The 21,610-nt window shown below is 30.8% G+C and overlaps 1 protein-coding gene and 1 long non-coding RNA gene across 4 annotated transcripts in view; one reads left to right on the top strand and one right to left on the bottom strand.

The window, feature by feature from the left end:
- LOC108733025 overlaps positions 1-21,610 on the bottom strand; it is a 45,708-nt gene that overhangs the window by 10,522 nt on the left and 13,576 nt on the right. The window lies entirely within an intron of this gene.
- LOC108733022 (neprilysin-2) overlaps positions 4,731-21,610 on the top strand; it is a 32,660-nt gene continuing 15,780 nt past the window's right edge. Inside the window, exons 1-4 of one of the 3 annotated variants that reach the window (XM_018464043.2) lie at positions 4,731-5,083; positions 18,219-18,355; positions 19,616-20,199; positions 20,661-20,837. In XM_018464043.2, the coding sequence (XP_018319545.1) occupies positions 5,052-5,083; positions 18,219-18,355; positions 19,616-20,199; positions 20,661-20,837 (930 nt within the window). In that variant the 5' untranslated portion in view covers positions 4,731-5,051. Of the gene's footprint in view, positions 5,084-5,736; positions 5,821-18,218; positions 18,356-19,615; positions 20,200-20,660; positions 20,838-21,610 lie in introns of those variants that run through there. The other 2 variants (XM_018464042.2, XM_018464044.2) reach the window with 2 other exon arrangements.

Below are 21,610 nucleotides of genomic sequence, written 5' to 3'. Positions count from 1 at the left end.
GCGGAAAAGAAAAGGTTAGAAGCGTTCGAAATGTGGTGTTACAGGCGAATGATGAGGATACCGTGGATAGAGAAGGTTAGAAATGAAGAGGTATTAGAAAGAATAGGAGAATAGAGGACTCTATGGAAGTCAATAAGAAATAGGCGAGATAGGTTAGTAGGACACCTTCTCAGGCATGAAGGTCTGGTCAGAGACAGAAACGGGAGTTAGGATTACTGTTCGCAAATAGTTAAGGATGAAGGTTGTTTTTGTTTTAAGGAAATATGAAGATTAGCTCAGGATAGGTAAGAGTAGAGGTACGTGTCTAACCAGTCTGTTATCCTACATAAGGAATAACTAATAATTAAATAGTTGTACTAAAACTTATAACACACAAAATTTTATTTAATTGGCTAGCTGTTATGTAGGGCCCGCAATTCAAAGACTGACTAAATCAAAATTGGCAATTAAAATTTTGTAAAGGTTCTGATGTTCACTATCTAAGGACAGACGTGAAGATAACTTTAAAGGTAGCAGTTCAATCTTGCTGTCACACCACAATCTTTGTTTGATTCTACGAGCGATTATAAAACTACCAATTAAATATTTATGAGAAGAAAATATTTAAAGTTTATAGTGACAGTCTAGAGGGGTAGTGGGGGTGGAATGATATGAATACATTAAGTTAAACATCTATTACTATTCTTGACCTGTGTTTTACAAAATGTATATCGTCCTTTGAACGTACTTACAAACCTTATTAATCTAAATTCCTAATCACTATTCACTACGTTACGCACATCAAGGACAACAGGTAAAAAAGAAGAAAGAAAAAGGTAGTAGTAGAAGAAGAAATAACTAAAAGACCTAAACACTTTTACGTAAAATAAAAAAAATCTGTTGAATTCGTTAAGTAAAAATGCATGAGAGATAACCCCCATAAAAGTGAAATAATTTATTAAATAATTTAATTTAAATTATTGTCAGCAGGGTTAATGATTTCGTCACTACAATTTTTATGAAGAGAATTGTCACTGAACCATTAGAAAGGTCTAGCAACTACCTCAGGATTAATGACCTACAGTTCTCAGGCAGGATTCGAAACGACAATCACATAAATCTTGACACATATAGTTAAATAAAATTCTATCGGCAATCAATTAAATTAATAATTGTATTTTAAACCATATCCACATGGAAATATATTTCTTTTCTAAAGACCAAACTAGACGATTTGTTCGTGGATACCATGAAAAATTCTGATGATTTTGTTTTTATTTTCACTATTGCTAAAACTCTTTATATAAATATTAATCTATGTACTTATGAGATAAATATCTTTAGTACCCAGTGGGCATAATAATTTCATGTATTACATTGCTTATTAATATTTCGTTTAGGTGCTTGAGCAATCAGTTTTTTTAATGAAAACAAACGTATATGAATCCACTTTTAGGGCATAGCATTTAAGTGACTGAAGCTTGACATACTTTCTAGCAGAACAGTAAAAATGCTAAAATTTTTGTGCAAGTCGAATGTCGATAGATGTAAACTAAAATCAATTTATTCATATCAACATTCGCGCACTTTGGTAAATAAATAGAGCGAAAATTTAGTGTAGAAAATTCAAGGTATTAAGTGAATATACAACTTTATATTGAATATTAACGAATTGCAGGTAGTCCAGCAGGTCTTTGAATAGTAAAGTCAACTACTAGATAAAAACTTAAAATTCCTAAAAGAATTTATCATTTTAAAATTCTCAAAAGAAGAAAAAAGATTGTTTATAAGCCAAAAATAAAAAGTCGGATTGACTACTTTAAAACTAAATAAAAATATATAGGTAAAACCACATTTTTTCTTACATACAAATGCGGTTTTATTTGATTTTGAATCTTATATTTGCCCCTTTCATATTTCGATATTCTATCCTAAAATTGAGGTAGGTGTATACGAAAATTACCCTTTACGTTGTCCTTCAAAAGCTAAAGATTAAAGAAAGGGATCATAAAGAGATGCTGATATTGCAAGATTAATGTTTGAAATTTTGTATTGGAAAGAAAAGGAAATGAAGAAAATAATAAGAGTTTGTCGTAAAACCATTTCTGGTTTCTTAAGTATTTGATGTGCATCCTTTTCAAATAAGGATTGAATGACTGCCACCAGAATTGATAAATTCAAAATGTATCCGTAATCGAGGCAATTTTAGAAGGCAAACTCTGCAATAAATTATCGAGCTAGAAAAGGACTACTTTACTATATTATTTTACGCAATAGAGCTGTCGAAACAAATTAGAAAAAGCGAAAAAGGATCGAATTTATTAATTACTTTATACTATAATTACATTTTGTATTGCAGGCTTCAGAATAGTTCTATTCTAGTCGAGTATTTTAGTGCAGACTTTGCCTTCTCAAACTGGCCTCACTACAGGTACTCAGATCCTAACATAAAATAATCCATATTATAAAATACTGCTTTATTTCTGTAATATCTGAATACTAATGAAATATTAATAATAATCCTCATTCCTTTTTGCATAACATATGCAATTTTGTGGTTAACCTTCCATTTCTGAATAAAATTTATATTTATGTACGTCACCCAATAAATAGATACTAAAAAATGTGCGCATCTTTTATTTTTTATTACCATCTTTTATGACATTAAAAAATTAATTTCTGAGATAAACAAACGTACGGGTGCGAAACATGGACGGTGGGCGCCGCGGACAAGAAAATGTTAGTACCGTTCGAAATGTGGTGTTTCAGGCGAATGATGAAGATACCGTGGATAGAGAAGATTGGAAATGAAGAGGTATTAGAAAAAATAGAAGAACAAGGGACTCTACGGAAGGCAATAAGAAATAGGCGATATAGGTTGGTAGGATACCTCAAACACGAAGGTCCGTCTGCCCTAATCCAAGTTTTTCTGTAATTTACTTGGATCTTTTAGGTAAATGCTACAGCGGTAATAATGCTCCATAGATAGAAAATACAACAAATGGCGCTGNGCATAGAAAAGATAAAGTTTTAACAAAATTCAATTACAAATTAAGAAAATTTGAAATATATAAATGTATAACTTATTGATTTATTATTGATTATTGTTTTTATCATGTTTTTTTTTACTACTATTTTATAAACTTCCTAAACTCAAAATATCCAACTTTAGTAATATTGTTTAAGGCCTGTTTACACTTTTAAAAAAAATTAGGCATCTTGCCAAATTTTAATAGGTAAAACAGTTACACAAAAATGTTTTTTTGTCTGAATAAACCACACTAGCCTCAGATAATATAACATTAATTACGATTATGCAGCCAGACAACATACCCTTCTATTAGCTATAGAATCTAAAAATAGCAAAACATTTGGGTAAAAAAGAAGCGGACTCCAGAAAAGCTCTCATTTTTAAGACTTCGATTAATACATATACCTAGGTATCAGATTTTTTGCGTCTTTACTCAACCATCTCAAATCAGATGAAAACAAACAGACATTCATTTCCAATTGTTAAAGAAATGCGTGGATGTCTACTATCAGGGACACCGTAAGGGTGCTTTCACACGGCGGTATATACAACGCGCGTTATAAATGGTTTATGCGAGAATACGATACCATAAAAATGTTGATAAGTGATAGTTAATTGCTGTGTGAAAAGAGGCATAACCTTGCGTTAAATTATTACAAACTCAAAGACTAAATATAGTGCAATATATATTTCGTTGATTTGCGATGTAGCTCCATTACTTATCAACATTTTTATGATATCGTGGCCGCGTATAAAATGTATCGAAACCATTTAACAATTACAGCCTGCGATATTGTATAAATTAGAAATTCGATAAAGATTGTTACAGTGTATGTTAGGAGCGCGGCGCTGTACGGGTGCAAAACATGGACGGTGTGCGCCGCGGAAAAGAAAAGGTTAGATGCGTTCGAAATGTGGTGTTACCGTGGATAGGAAAGGTTAGAAATGAAGAGGTATTAGAAGAACAGGAGAACAGAGGACTCTATGGAAAGTCAATGAGAAATAATCGAGATTAGTAGGACACCTTCTCAGGTATGAAGGTCTAGTGAGAGACATATTAGAAGCAGAAATGGGAGTTATGAGTGGTAGAGGTAGAGCTATATTAGATTACTGTTCGCAAATAGTTAAGGATGTACGCTGTTCTAGTTTTTGAGAAATGCGAAGATTAGCTCGGGACATAAGGTCCAACCAGCCTGACGGACTGACGACCTTATGATGATGAATATTTGGTATCGTGTGAAAACGCCCTAAGGATATAGACTTGCACCTTACAAAAGTGCGTCTATTGTCAACATGTAAGCTATGTTACTCACAAGATCAAAATGGGTCGGTATCAGGTGCTTTTCCGGGTCATCGAACCGATCCATTTCCGATTCGTGAAAACAGAAGTATACCTGACGTTGTTTAAGTCGAGCGTTTTCTCAGATATTTTTTTGATGAAAAAGAGTATTATTTTTCATCTTCGATCTTCGGCGACCGATAACGCCGCGAGAGTACACAAACTGTCGATTATCATGCGCGCGACAAACTTTCGAAGTAATATTAGATGAGGCAAACTGGCAAGGTAACTAGAAAGAAAAATAAAGAAGGAAAACGAAAAGAAAAAAAGAATATTCTTTTTAAGCGGAAAACAAGGTGCATCGACGTGTAAGAGAGTGTTGTGTTGTGTTGTGTTTAGAGTGGGGAACGCATACAACAACATTCTACAGGCACTTAGAAAGTTTATATCAACGGCAGGATATTTGGCAAACGACTACAGGTGCTCCGCTCTTCAAAGAGTCGAGTACGAAGAGACAGTTTTGCCTGTTTGCTAACCGTGGTTGACGCATTTTTCCTTTTCCATCAAAATCTAAAATTGAAACTCCGCGACGAAGAAACATCATTCACGTCGATCGCGCCTAGTGTGGACCATGCAAAAGAACATCTAAATCTTTTTTTTTTAATTTTTTTACTCATTCATAAAAGGAAGATCACCACGTGAACGAGATCAGTGCCAATTTCCTAAATTAGTGACCGGGAAAGTTCGAAGGAAAAGTCCACGATGACCACAGATGTAAAACAGACTGTTATCAAGTGAGTCTATGTCTATGTATATAAATATCTTTTATCATCAAATCTTATATTTTTGTCAGTTTGTCTGTCTGTCTGTCTGTTTGTCTATACGGACAAATCTTGCAAACGGCTGAACCGCTTTCCATAAAACCTTATAGTAGACGAGCATAGCAGGTTGTCAGCAGTGATCTGGGCTAATTTATTTTAATTGCCTTTTGTTTATAATAATTGTATTTATTATAAACAATTACAAATTGTTTCAAGCAGATGAAGTTGCGGGTCAAAACTGGCCTAATGTTTTGTTAAAATTTATTTCATCTAAAGTAATTTTCACGTCTGTTATTATTGCTAACAGACCAGATATTTGTTGTGGCAGAAAGTCAAGGCTTTTAATAATAATAATAATAGGCGGTAATTGTTAAATAAAGTTGAAGTTGAAAAAATCGGTTTAGTTACATCATAACGATTTAATTGGTCAAGATCGTTAGTTTATTATTGCAGTGCAAATCATTCAAATTAATGATTTATTTACGACGTTTACAACATCGGCCCCATCAACACGTGAAAGTGTTTGAAAACATGATAAAAACAATCTTTCTTTCTCAATATTTGCCACAGAAATCTCTTGATTCCATACAGCATATATATGATATATGTTACAATAAATTCTAGAAACATGAAAAATTATTTATTTTATTTAATTTCCTCGTTTACATGTAATGTAAAAGTGAATGCCTTACTATGCGTGGCCGCTTTAGGTAAGTTTTAACTAACTAATTATCATAAGTGCACCTTCAAGGGCAGCGTTTTTCAAACCTTTTAAAATTGTCAATTTAATTTCATAAAAATAATCGTCCCAGAGCTGTTGCGCCCTTAGAATCAGACGACCCTAATTTTAAACAGTGCAGAGGACCTTTACCGACCATAAAGCCGTAATCGTTGAATTATAAAACCCAATTCTCTTGTATAGTTTTAGCAGGTGGCTTAACTCTTTATAGGTAACTAGATTTTACCCGCGTTTATGTCCTAAATAATTGCCAAAAATCGTCAACAAGCACATAGAACTAATTCTTCTCTCCCTCGGGAACAGTATTCTTTTTCTGGATATTAGATACCCTATGTCCTTTTCTGTACCCCTAACAATTTGAGTGCAAAATTTCATGACGATTGGTGGTGTAGTTAAGGGGTGAAATCGACCACATAAAACTAATTTTTTTATCCCTCGGAAACTGTATTATTTTTATGGATAAAAGATACCCTATGTCCTTTTCTCTACCCCTGACAAATTGCGTGCAAAATTTCATGACCATCGGTGGTGTAATTAAGGCATGAAATCGACCACATAAAACAAATTTTTTTATCCCTCGGAAACTGTATTATTTTTCTAGATAATAGATGCCTATTCCCTAACATTTGTACATATTCAAGAAATTTTTGATGAGTAAGAAAAACTCGTTTATTTAATGTGCCATTGTAATAATTTACGTGTGATAATAATAATTTATAACAGCGCCCCACTGAAAATATGCACTCATTAATTAAAACGTACTGATAACAATTTGTTTTATCATACTACAAACTGCTACCGGTAAATTATACCAGTTGCTGATAAACATGTAAAACATGCTGATATCCAACTACAGTTATTTCCAGGTTGACTCAAATTTTACTATCTTTTAAATTTTTACTTATAATATTCGTGCATATAAATGTTCGTACATAAATACAAGTATTCCTTGTTGATATTCTAACACATATTTACTTACGAGCGACCAATGATACTATGCAACCTTCAGGTGCTTATACTAACAAAGTATTCTTATAATAATTTTTAGTTCATTGTCAAAGGAAATTGTTTTAAAAAATACATGACCTTTTACCCGATAAAAGAGGACATCGTATAATACGACCTATTTTTGTAATAAAATATAAAACTATAATTAAATGAAACAATAAACATCATACGAAAGTGTGTAATTGCTTTAATGTGACTGCTTATTGCAAAAAGCAATAAAGGCGAATTAGCTTTTGTATTCAAACTGTGCAAGTCAATCTTGTTGATAAAAGGTAGTTAATCAGTTCAAACATTCGGTTTAATCAATATTTACACGCCATGCTTTTACTTATAGGTACATTGAAGATATTAATCTAATTTTAACCACAATTTGCCATTTGGCAGAAAATCAAACATCAAAAAGCAAAGATCTAAAACTCGCTTCCACCCACATTATCACTTATTTAGTTAAATAGTTTTAATTCCAATAAAAATATATTAAGCAAAACTTTTTTTAAATTTACATACCTACATATGTAGGTAACAAATATTTTAATTATGGGAAATATCCCTAGAAAGCATTATCTTTACTTTTTCCTATCTTGAATCAATCTCCAAATTTGCCAACAACCAGAGATAAATACTAGAGAAGCACCTGATAGTGATTTTGTCGGTACCTACCGAGCTTTTTATTAAATATCACCCTCACCAATGTCCCAATCCACATTAACTCACGTTCAAAAAGCCGTTTAAACACTAAACCAATGAAATTTTAATTCCTGGTTGGCGGATTTTCAACGAGATGGTCGAGTTGAAACCGTTCAACACTAAAAGTCTGCAAGGTGACAAAATCATACTAATCGCTAATCAAAACCTGTTATCTCAACAAGCGACAGAAACACAGAAATTTTAGCACACTTAAACCATACTGATTTATTCCTGTTCATTAGAAATAGTAAATTATACGAGAACAAAATCGAAATAACAAATAATTTAGTACATTAATCAATTAATAATAGAATTTAGGAAAAACGACCTATCCCAATACAATCTTAATTACCAATTTTCATTAGGTAGTTCTTTTGTTATACTTAATAAATTATTATTCACGGTATTTGTCTTTTTTTTCCCCTGGTAAAGTTAACCAACACTGCCGAATACCTGGTATAATTATCCCGTACCTGGTCATATATTAAAATAAGTACAAACACTAATCTAATTAGGATTTACCTCCTGTTTCTGCTTCTAACCCTTCATATTTGAGAAGGTATGAACTTATCCCGCCTATTTCTTATTGATTTCCATTCGCGTACCTTTACTAATACCTTACTAATTTCTAACCGGCATTTTTTACATGCTCCAATATCACCACGCAGGGATTACCGCTCACGATTCAAAGCCCTACAAAGCCGTCATGCAATTATATTTTTAATAACATTTTTAGTCAGTCAGTAGATGTACTGACGCTGTCGTGATTCGCATCTGAAAGTCATCATCGGTTACAGTTGTTTCCTAACGTTTCGCTAACAAGAGTGGCGAACTTCTTCAGAGGTCCTTGTGGACATCCAGCATCGTCTGAAGAAGTTAGCCATCGTGCTGGCGAAACGTTAGGAAGCAACTCCAACCAAATTAGGACAACATCAGTACAAACAACTCATTATTAAAATTAAAAAAAAAGGGCATAGATCACTCAAAATATTTAATACCTTATCACCTTCCTTGAACAAAAATTACCACGAAATATCTCTTAGTGGATTTTTTTAATAATTTTTAACACTTTAAATATTGAAGATAATCTCAAATCGTAATGAAACTATAATGAAAAAGCAAAGTAATCATCTAGTACAAAGCAGTACACATAAAGCTTTGATTTAACTAAAATAATAATATTACAGTTAACAATTTTAAAACAACAACGTTTTCTCATTTTAATCTTGTTTTCAATTTAGGAATGAAACATGAAAAAACATAGAAAACGAATAACAAAAATCCATATCTTAAGCCCACAAGCGAAACGTTAAGTTGAAGTAATATTTTCGTAGAAGAAAGCATAAGACATTTTTTTCATCGGTTTATTTCGAATGTAATCAAAACGTATTAAATAAAAAATATCAGTTAATTTACCGTGAAAATATTTCTGAAGATCAGTCAGTGAATTTCCAATTCAACTCATTATGATCTTACATATCTTCAAAGAAGATTTATACTATAAAAGTCATAGACAAAAGTTTCAAACTAAAGTGTGATACATACGGGTATATATCAGGAAAAATTAGACAGATGCAGGACTACAGAAACAATTGGAAAACGCCTTATAATTTTTCGAAATGAAAGAGCTTTTTGTGAAAGAAGAAATCTCCCAATAACATACACGGAATTATTTACGATAGCTTTACTTCCTGTTTAAATGACTAGCAAAAAGTATTGAAAATTCAGATCAGAAAGTAGTCGAAATTGGGATCTAATTTTTCAAACATAAATTAGTCGTGTATGTACCTTTAGAATTTACATAAAACCTAGCATTATTAAAAAAACCTAACGTACGTACTTTCAAAAACAATTTATCTAAGCACAATTGGGTTTATTTATATCAGGTACTGTATTTATGTTCTTTGATCCTTACGTTCAGAACTCTACTACTTTGTTCAGTACATGCACATACATTGCATCATATTCCTTTTTTATGTAGCATTTTCACTTACCCATATGGTTACCTTAAAAGTAGCCTGAAATACTTTTATTAAGTTAAGTGTTTTCTATGATTTACCTGGCGGTTATTTTGGAAAATTTTATTTTCCAATGACTGTAGATACAATTGAACTCCCTATTACGTCAAATGAAGCACGTTTGATCAGCAGTTACCCTTTAAAGAATATTTATTCCGAGAAAATATTTTCACACCTTCTACGAATGCGTAGAATTATTATGAAATGTAAATATTCCTTCAAGAAATGCGATGTTGTTGTCATTTTATATTGTGGTTGCCATCATGCATTCAAAGTAAGGCTTCGTTGTACCGTTAGAATCGTTTAAATATGGAAACACTCATATCCATATGAATGTAGAACGATATACTGTTTTATTTTATTTTACTGCTTTAACATACAACTTACACATATCTAGTTGCTTTGCCATGAATTGATATTAGAAATATCAAATTGTTGTTCAAAAATAGGGCCATTTAAAGAACCGCTACTTGCTGTAATATTTATGTTATTTTGTTAAGCGAAGCTTTAGGTAATTGTTATAGGTTAATATTATGTATAATGAGTAATCCACTGAAAATTCTTTAAGATTTTAAAATGTAAACTAAAGGTTGTTGACTTTAGAAACGTGTAAAGATTAAAAATAAGTAAATATTTGAGGATTGTCAGAAATTTACATACAATGATCCACAACAATATGAAAAATAGTCACAAAGACTTTGCCAGAACATCTCGGAATATTAAAGTACTATATGCATACACATTCCACCCTTAGACTCGGCACGACCTCTTTACATAGGTATATATTTACTTAACTTAACCCTTGTCATCTATTCTATTCCATCAAAGGAAATACAAACCAAATGGCTACAAATCATGGCAACAACACTGTAATCTTATCAATCAAACCAAAATAGTTTGAATACTGTCCAGTTGGTGTACATTAGACCAAAATCAAGCAACTAAGTTTCATTAAGTTTCTCCCAGACTTTACAAGATATATATGGTAATTTTTAATAAACAATCATTTATGTTACGAATGTAATGAATCGATAAACAATTTAATTTTAACGCTTTAGTTATTTGTTTTTACAATTTTTAAAAAAATTAAGAAAAAATTTTGTATTTATCTCTCCATTTTGCAATTCGAATGAATTTTTCAGAAAAATAATTTTTCACGCCTTTCTAAAAAATAGAGATATCTGATCTAGAGATTACTTACTTCAGAATCAATTTTTAATTGTCAAGCGTTTTATAGTTTTCTTATGTCTTCAAAAAAAGTTGACAATAATAGCAGTAAACTAAAACTGGCGTCAGTCTCTTTGCCATTAAATCTCATAATAATGAACGAATTGATAATATCATAAAACGCGATGCTTACTTATTGAAATACGGAAACCCGTTCTAATCATTCTGATCCGCATATTTAAGAAAGCATATAACAATAAAAGGAAACTGAAAAGCGAACGTCGTTTGTCGGTCACGGCACCATTGATTCGAAGGTCAATTCACAATTCTTAATTAACACGCACTTCCACACGAAACGTTAAGCATTAAAAATTTGGAAGTTGCATTGTCACCCAAACAGGGACGGAGTCAGCTCTTTTTTTGCACGTGCCAAGGGTGGACCACATCCTTGTAGATTTTAAGTTACGTATAACCCAAAATGTCCTTAATTTCCATAGAAATGACAATGTAAAATATAATCAATCGCATATAATTCAAAACGCCTTAAATTCCATGATATTATTGGTACATGACGCACTTGGACAGCAAAACTAATGTATCCCATCAGGCTGCTTATTTACTTCTTCCCTTGAGCGTAGTAATTGGGATTAAAATTGAAAAATGTCTCGATTTGAATATTTTTGCAACCCTGAACCATAGTTTGGCTTTATATTGCGAAAAATTCGGGTACATTTTAATTCTAAGAGCCAAAATTCAAAAGAAGCACTCGAAATGTGGTGTTACAGACGAATAATGACCATAACATGGATAGAGAAAGTTAGAAATGAGGAGGCATTAGAAATAAGAATGGGAGGATAGAAGACGTTATGAAAATCAATATGAAATAGGCTCAATAGATTGGTAGGACACCTTCTGAAGCATGAAGGTTTATTCAGAGACATATTAGAGGCAGAAACAGGAGTTAGGAGGGGTAGAGGTAGACCTAGATTAGATTACTGTTTACAAATAGTTACTGACAGTTTCAAGGAAATGCAAATATTAGATGAGGATAGGAAGGAGTGGAAGTGCGAGTCCATCTATTCTTGGACTGAAACCTCATGATAATGATGTTGATGAACCAAAGCCCCGAATACTCCAAATTGTACACTACTGCAACACACGATGAAAAGTTCACATTCACATTTATTAAAAATTCTTATTCTTTTTCGGCTCTTTTCTTTATCTGAACAAATGATTAGAAGTCAGTCTCCAATTAACATTTTTAGGTCATTTCAATTTAAACGTAGACGGAAAAATGTTAAATTTGAATGAGTAGTAGAAATTCTCAGCACGCAATTGTAACGTAAATAAAAACAACTAAAATTCACATTGCAATTTGCTAAGGCGTTAGAGACCCAAAATTATTTTAAAAGTGAAAAATAAAATACTATCAATCACCAAAACTAATGATTTAGGAAGATTCACTTAACCAAGATGAAGATATTCTGATTAAAATTGTAACAAAATTAGCTTAATAATAATAAATTTATAAACATAATAGAGATAAAACTGATAAAGGATCTAAATCAAGAGTTTATTTATTGGAAGGTGGGGACTATAATCAAGTCTATGTTGGACGAACTGGAAGATCCTTCAATCAAAGGATTGCAGAACACAGGAGGAGCTATACAAATGGGAAAGCTGATTCTAGATATGCAGAACATTTATTAAAGGAGAGACAGACATTTAATGACACTTTTAAAATCTTAAAAGAATTACCAAAAAGCTATAAATTGAACCCAGGCGAAAGTCTTGATATTAATAAATACAATAAATTAAATATTTTACTAAACAATCAAACTGATATAAATAGTTTTCCTTTATTAAATTTAAATTTTCCCCCAAGAACTTAAATTCTTACCCTTTCGTTTTCCGACCCAATAAAGTTGTAGCAATTTTAGTCAGAATATTTTCACCTGAAGAAGCCAATGTTTTGGTAAAACAATTGTTGTGAACTATTAATATATATTTTTTTAACTTTAATTGATTATAGAGTTTCAACAAGTAAAGCCTTCTAACATTAATTATTCACTTAATCCTTCACATCCAGTATAATTCCCTTGCTTTTATTCAAGCATTTGCAACAAATGTAGCAAACGCCCAGATATTAGTATTGTTAAGTATATGTAACTATCACGCAGTAATAAGAACGTTATTATATTAATAGAACAGTCTAAAACCGTAATCTATTTAAAGTAATCCATTCCAAGTCGTATGGCAATGGTGACAGAAAATCTGCCACATTCCTACCTGAACGTAGGTGATAGATGACAATATTATGAAATATTTTTAACCAGCAGTTTAAAATTATACCTAAGTAACCTGGATGACTGTTAAAGAGAACCCTATAACTTATCTTCTTTCTTCTTTTTCCGACTTTAAGAGTGTCAAGCAAGTGTTTGTCAATAATTCCGCACGCAATAATTTAAGTTAATTATTATGAATTACAATAAATAAATATTTTTTAACCTATACCTTTGTGTTTAAAAAAAAACCTTATCATTTCTTATTAACACTCTTTTAAGTGCAAGTACTTACTAAATTTTATATTGGACATACGGTTGATTCTGTCAATAAACGTTTCTAGGAACACAATTATTAAAAAAAATGCTTGTAACGTCAGAATTAATAGCTTAATCTTCAGAACACTAACTACAACCTAGCAGACACAAAAATACACAAAAATCCTCCTTGTTTATGCTGATTAACCATTTGATTAATTGCCAACAACTCTGAAACACGTGAATTAAATTTCAAATGAATCTTTTCCTCAAACTTTTGATGTTTCACATCGATCTAATTCAATGTATTTATACCTAGTTATAGCGTTAACTTCTTATGTTAAATATAATGTACGAAGTGTTATGCAAAACATAATTATTACCTATTATGCAAAAAGGTAAGTTTTACCTTGAAAATGGGAAATCGACCCGAAACAAGTTGCGGTTGTTCCGCTTTTTTATTGCGTTAACAGGCGATTATTATTTATTTATAACCACTAATTTATTTGTTCACTAACGCGTAAAAAAGATGTTTCATAAACAAATGCAAACAGCAATGGCAGGGACATGGATAACAAGAGTGGATGCCATAACAATAAACAAGTGGTTTAATTTCAATTAGTATTAAAATAACTACATGTTTCGACACACAGTGCCTTCTTCAGGTGAAAGTAATTTAACACAATTATTGTAAAACCACTAGAAACAAGTTTGTAATTAAAACATACTGTCAGTGTGACGGCGTTACAAGAATTAAAAGCGTGCGTCAACCATTCAACTAATACTTAATAGCAAATAGCAAATAAATAAATTTATTCTGAACTTAAGTTGAATATTTAAGTTAATTGAAGATTTTGGAATAACTAAAAGTAGTAAAAACCAGCTGTAAAACATTATGAGATATCATATCATTTCTGATTCTCTTTATAAATTTTAGTCAAGAACATTTAAAGTTAACCCATTTTTGATCAATAATTCTAAAAAAAGAAAAACTATAATCAAATTTTAAACTAACAAGAAAAGCTGCAAAATCTATTTTATAGAATAGACAGGACTATTCGGCAAGTAACTTCACCAATACAGAATAAATTCACAAAAATAATGAAGATTTTAGCTCCAATTAATATTATATAAGTAACACATTAAATGCTATATAATCTATCAAAGCAGTACTTATCCACAGCTCTAAAATTACTTTAATTACATGCCCCTTTGCAGTCAATTTGCCAGTAATTCAGTTTATTACTTTCTACCAATTTCATGGTGTATAGAGCTGCTTTAGTTTCACCTTTATGAAAAACAAAAATATTTTCAAAACACCTACTTATAACATCATGAATATTGTAAGTTATTAGTCAAGGTTCAATTTTAGCGATAAATTAAATCCTAATACATTTATTGTGAAGGTAAACAAATGTGTTAGCGAAAACTATTACTATAATTCACCAAAACCAGTATGTACTTTTATTTAGAGCTCTCAACAACAAATATTACTAAAGCTTCTGAGAAGAATAGTATTTGCTGACTTGCAAAAATTGTTCTTGTCATGTACAGTTTTTTAATTAAAAAAATGACATTGTAATTGCATAGGAAGGGACGAGGGGTCTCATGGGATTACATTAGTCATTTATAAGGGTAGAAAATTGGGGAAAATTATAAAAAAGCTCCTTGAAAAGATTACATCCCTCATCATTTCCATCTAAATTTTTCATTTTATGGCTTACATATCAATTGTGGCCCTACTTGTACTTGTTAACATTTTAATTTAAGATTGTGCATAAAGGCAAAGTATTGAAGTCAGTTTTTACGTCGGTACATTTAAATTATTATTTCTAATCTTACAATACAACATGTTTTGTTATCTTCGTGGGGAATTTTGAATATTTTCCATAGGGTTATACTTGAAATGTAACCCACACAATGAGAAAAAAATCATCAGACACAAATAACGTAGTTGTGTAACCTCTTCAAGTNTATATATATATATATATGTACTTGTCTGTATTATTTTTAGAACACCCTGTAATATGTTTAAAAGAGAGTTGAAGTTAACAACGCGAAAAAATCTCTAGTCAGTCAACAGTTACGTAAATGCTTTAGAACATCTTGTTCCAAGAAAAAAGCATACATGATTTCGTCAACTAACGTTCTATTAAAACAACCCTGTGTCACTTTCCAAAAATAATAAAAGAAAAACAACACAAAACAAACATTTGTAAATGGCAAAAATTATTTCTAGAACAACCATTTACTTGGAAACTGACAATAACATTATTACATTTATAAATACTTGTTTGGTATGTAAAAATGAAGTCAAACATTATGAGATATTTTTACATGTTTGTTTGTAACGCATTAATGAAAATATTATATAAATATGTACTCATATGTAAAAGCACTTTAGCTAACCATTATTTTACCGTTTTAGTTTTGAAATTTTCTTTTGTAAAACACTATCAGGAACTAGAAACAAAATGAGTGAAAGAACAATGTATTAATTTGTTTAACAAATGCCTCAAAACAAACTCAATTTTCTCAATAATGTCAATGTACTTCTATAAAAATGACGGTGCGTTAGTTTAGTTGTCAATGTAAAACTGAGAAAAAGTTGAAATGATAGCCTTATCAAAAATCATGAGCATCCAAAATCGTCTTCTAATAATCCTATAATACTTGTACTTGAAGCCCAACAAAGCATCTTTCTAATTACTTAAAAATGCCTATATAATAAAATTCAAACACCTAATTGAGTTAGCTTTTAAGCGATAGATAGGGGCACTGAACATAACTAGGTATGTACCTGACTAGTAGCAAACCGAATCCCCTAATCATATGTATACCTACCATAGATATCTAATTAAGGTAAGTAGTCGATTCAGTTGAATTCATCCGGTATAATGGTTTAATAGTTTTTCAAATAGTCAACAATTGTTTTACCTGTTTTAGCTATTTGTAATCGAAAATTGTGCCACGGTCTTACCTGATGTATGTTAAGTAACATGTTTTACACTTGTACAATATCTCACATTATACAAAAAGCATGTACCTACAAGTAAAAGCAATAATCCTTTTTATCTAGTAAATAATTTATTATTTGCTTGACTGAATATGTAATATAATACCTCAAAAACTATATTTCTGCCAATATTACAAAGTAAGAACTTAATATCAGAATTTATTACACTTTCGTTAAAAAAGAAGCAATTGCTGGCTACCGTATAAGGTCATAAAGTTGACTAATTTAAAAAATAGATTAAGAGTTTTGTTTGCAGTTAATTTCGTATTTTAATATTGCAAACTTATTCTATTTAAGTTTATAATAAAAACTGACCGCTTAAAAAAACTTCCAGTTTCTAAGCACACCCTTACAAAAATTAAACTACCTGCCTACAAGTGAATAAGAAATATTTCTAAATAATTTAACTAAATACGCTTAAAAATCATCCTTACAATTTTACCATAAGAAAAGCATTCTGATTTCTTACTTTTTCTTTATTTAAACCAAGTTATATTTCTCCAACGTACCTAGTACGTATTTACTTGAGTAAGTAAGGAAGTGAAAAAGCAAAAAATAAGGTGTATTAGTTTTTTTGACCTAATTTTCTTCGACGATGACGTTTCCTCCACTTCCAATGCATAAAACGTAAAATTGCGAAAGATCTTGGCTACACGCGAAGAAGACGCTTTTCGCTGTCACAGGAAATTATATCTTATAAAACCGTCAAAGCTGGAGCAGCTTTTCAGAAATTAAATAAGTTATCTACCTTCTACCCCGACCAAAGAAAGATCTACGTAATAAAATTGATAGAAAAATTTTAAACATGAAGTATTTTATAGCAAAAGTTCCAAATAAAAAAGTTAACAGTCATCATTTAAGCAAAGGTTAGGTATAATATCAAGTACGAAATCAATGAACAAACTAAGAAAGTAGATTTTGGGAATTTTAATTAATTCAATTTCAATTTTCAGATTAGTTTAGATATCTCTAAAATATTCAAAACATGGAGATATATTAAAAATGCTTACAATACCGTTTTTGTGTACACAAAATACTTTCTTTCGGAAGATGAAATTTATTTACCAACACTTAAAGTGAATGGCAAGACCCCACACTTCAGAAGAATATCACATTACTATCTTTATGTCTGCATCTTTCTCCAGTAACCGTTAGTAATATGAAATAAAAAAAAAACGTAAAAGAAACGGTATTAACAACAAGCTCTTTCGTTTTTTTTTTTCTGGATCAATTTATGATAACATTAAACGTACAAACTTCCCAAATTTATTCAATTTAATAAAATAAATATTCAACAAAATATTACTTGCTTCATTAACTTTATGACACTATACATCAAGTTTTGGCTTATTTGGAATCTCTACTGAATTTCCATTCATAAATTTTTAATTTGCCATGTTGATACGGAGAAATACGACCATGTTTTTGGTTAGTATAAAATTTAAATAAAAAATAGTATTGGTAAGTGCGCATAAAATATCTACATTCAGCAGTAGTTTCAGTGTTAATAAATTGGTTCGTTAGATGAACTGTGCAAATTAGTAGTCAAATACAGTATAGTTTACTTTTTAAACAACTAAAGTCGATAAAGTAATGAGACGGAAACAAAATAAAGATGACTTTTTGAACAATAATTAGTTTTTTCCTTCATTAGATTGCCAACGTATTTTATTGTGGCGATTATGTGCCAAATAAATCAAAATGTCCAAAACAGGCTTTAACTGACAATCATTTTTTAAATTCACAATTAGTTTATACAAAGAGGGCGATCTTGGGTCCTGAGTCTCTCTGAATGAGTAATTTTTCATTTGCTGTTATAATTGATACCATTTAAAATCATTATTTATTGTTAAAATAAATATTTAAAAACTTGATAAACTATAATAATTTATTATAAATTGCATATTAAATTAATTTACTATTATTGTTTCAGAAATCCAACATGGTGGAGAAAGAGGACTAGTTTAGAAAAATATTTGACCCTGATAGCTGCAATTGTTTTTATTCTGGCAATTGCGTTGGTAATTGCGCTCGGGATAGTTCTTTACCAAAGTAACCAAGATAATGATGGTAAGTACTATATATAATTGTAAAAAAACTTATCTAATCTGAACTTTTTACGCATATACACATTTTGTTCTCACATAATCATCAAATTGCTTTCCCAATTTACTATACCTACCACAAAATCTTTGTACTTTTGCTCTAGCTGTTACTAATAACGGTAACGACACCCGACGAAGTAATTAAACCAAAAACAGCGTAATCCGGTGGCTTAATCTAATAATACTCTAGTTACAAAAACTTTTTCCATTCATAAAGTTAATTGAAGCAAAACTTTCACTGGTACCTATGGTTAAATAGTTATCCGTATGCTGTACTAGTGATGACTGTTACAAAACTACGGTCACTTTCACAAATTACAGTCTGACACGTTGAAAAGCTGCTTCACCGAAAAGTATAATACGTAGAATCTCAAAAAGTCTATGACACTTCTTTTAGGTAAATTTTTAATTGGAGAGAGGAGATTGAAACTGTGAAGGCCTAATAACCGTCATTAAGTTAATGTGATTATTACAGGTGAAAAGCCATGAAAAGTTCATTTCTCATGCGACGGAGAAAATTAATTTTGCCTCGCTGCAGCAAATGAAAGTAACAAATGATTTATGTTGTTGGATATGATGACGTTCTAGTAAAAGCGTTAGTAACGATAGCAGTGAATTTTGTCCATTTTTTAACACTTTCCATTCAATTAAATAGTTTTGTTCGTGAACTGAACCAAGTGACAGAACGGCATAATAATTATTCACAAATAGCATAAAAATTATTTACAAAAACTACACTTTCTAAGAATATACCTATCTAGTTATCCTGGTGTTGTCTCATTTAATTATTTTCAGCATTTTCTTTAATTTTTCATGTTGCTTTTCTTTCATGTTAACACATAATTGATTGTATTTCCACTGAGAACGGATGATATTGATAATAAAAAGAAATGACAATAATATCATTACTGATTCATGACTTTTGCCATAGATAACGATCAAGAAAGTTCTCTAAAAATCTCTAATTTCTCAGAAATTAATAAGCAAAAACTACTAGATATGTATATAAATTTCCTTTCTCCAAATCGGTTCATTCATACAAAATTTCCACACGAAAATCTATTAAAGATTCTTCAGCAACTTAAAACAATTTTTATTTAGAATAATCATTTAACGGTCTTATGTCATTAAACGTCATTTAGATGAAAAATTTTCAATCTTTTTTGAGACAAATATTTTCCCTAAACAAAATAACCGAGATCGATCAGGACCTTTAAAATTCTAGGAGAGGATTTACCCTATGGATACGAAGCCCTCCATAGTAATCATGAACCCGCAATAATAAGTGCTTTCCCATCATACGATGAAACGTTTAGAGAAGTATGCCTGGAACCAGGATGTGTCCATGCAGCGTCGAAGGTGCTTCAAGCAATGGACACATCAGTGGACCCTTGCGAAGACTTCTATCAATTTTCATGTGGAAACTTTGTTAGGAGTACAACAATACCGGATGACAAATCATCTGTTACCTCGTTCAGTTTAATAAGCGACATGTTGCAAGAACAGCTTCATGTCATGATAGAAGAACCTATCAAACCAGGCGATCTGAAACCTTTTGGTTTGATGAAAAAATTGTACAGGGCCTGTATGAATAAGACTGCGATAGAAGAAGAAGGATTAGACGTTGTGAAGGACATTTTTAAAGAGATCGGAGGGTGGCCTGTTCTAGAAGGAGATAACTGGAACGAAGAACAATTCGATTGGAAAGAACTGGTTTATAAATTTAGGAAAACTGGATACAGTATTGATTACTTTATCGACTTTTCGATTGGCATTGATCTTAAGAACTCTACAAAACGTATAATTGATGTAAGTGTGCTCAAGTTACAAAAAGTAATTAATCTTATCAATGTTTAGTTGAAGGAAATACATGTAAAGTTGATAACAATCAAAACAGTTTCCCAAACTTAATTTGTCAATTGTTTCGCTACAACAAATTATGTATTCACAAAAAATTAATAAAAAAAATTTAATGCACATAGGGCAAACGATTATACCGCTCATAAAACGAAATGAGGAACATATAAAGTGATTTCGAATCAATTAACATTTAAATGTTTGCAAATATAAAAAATATACAGTGATACACATATCGATTAACAATTGAAACTTAACAATTTACTAATGCATGCCTTAAAGGACTTACAAACTATAGCAACGTAGTAAACATTGAAGAAGATAATTTTGTCTTCTGCAATAGTGTGGCAAAACAACAAAAATTGTTTTATGAAAAGGACATAGTTCGTTGCTAATAATAACTGACTTTTCAGCTGGATCAAGGAGCTTTAGGATTACGAAGGGAGTTTCTTATAAAAGGATTGGAAGATAAACTTGTTCGTGCTTACTATAACTACATGGTCGATATTTCTGTTATGTTCGGTGCCGATAAAGAAAGAGCGAAAAAAGAACTAGAAGATTCATTGAACTTCGAAATACAATTAGCCAATGTAAGTCACAACAATTACATTCATTTATAAACGAAGTTTTAAATCAGAATTTAAAATATTACGTGTTATTGTTTAGTTTATGTATAGTTAAGTCAGCAGGAAAAAAAACACAAACAAATAAGCAGAGATGTGCAAAATGGTTTTTTAAAAGTATTTAAATACAAAACGCAAATACTTTTTTGATTTGTTATTTCAAATGCAAAATGCAAAATAGATTTCTCTTTTGTATTTTAAATATTAAATGAAAAATAGGTAATTTCAAAATATTTTTTTCAAATAAATATTTTTTTTGTAGTACCTATTTAATTTTCTACATTCACTTAAGTATAAAATACTTGTTAAGAAAACCTTGCAGGCATTTTCTCATTTCTTAAATATTGAAGTTTTTCTAGACTAATAGTGGTGTTTGCATTATATCACCACCTGCGAAGATTGAGTATGATTCATATTCTCCTGTTTGAAGTGATTGAGATACAGTTTTTCTATCTTTATGTTATAGTTTCTTCAGTTCAGCAACAAATAATTCTTCTATATGCTTCCTTATTTGCATTTGTCACCCGGTTTAATTGGAAAAAAGACACTGATGCCAAAATAGTTTGTTTGCCGTGAAAGATCAGAGCCAAAATAGGGTTGCAAATAATTTTATTGATGTAAAATAATTTTATATCAAAATATTTACAACCCCATTTTGTCTCCGATCTTTTACACATTGTAATAAGAAAAAGAAATGGAATCCATAGTTTCTTTAGCTTTGGGTTCATCTAATAAGTGAA

This window comes from Agrilus planipennis, unplaced genomic scaffold (assembly GCF_000699045.2).
Source record: "Agrilus planipennis isolate EAB-ADULT unplaced genomic scaffold, Apla_2.0 scaffold51, whole genome shotgun sequence".
NCBI classification, from domain to species: Eukaryota; Metazoa; Arthropoda; class Insecta; order Coleoptera; family Buprestidae; genus Agrilus; species Agrilus planipennis.
Note: the sequence above shows the minus strand (reverse complement) of the source record. Positions and strands in the feature narration are given on the sequence as shown.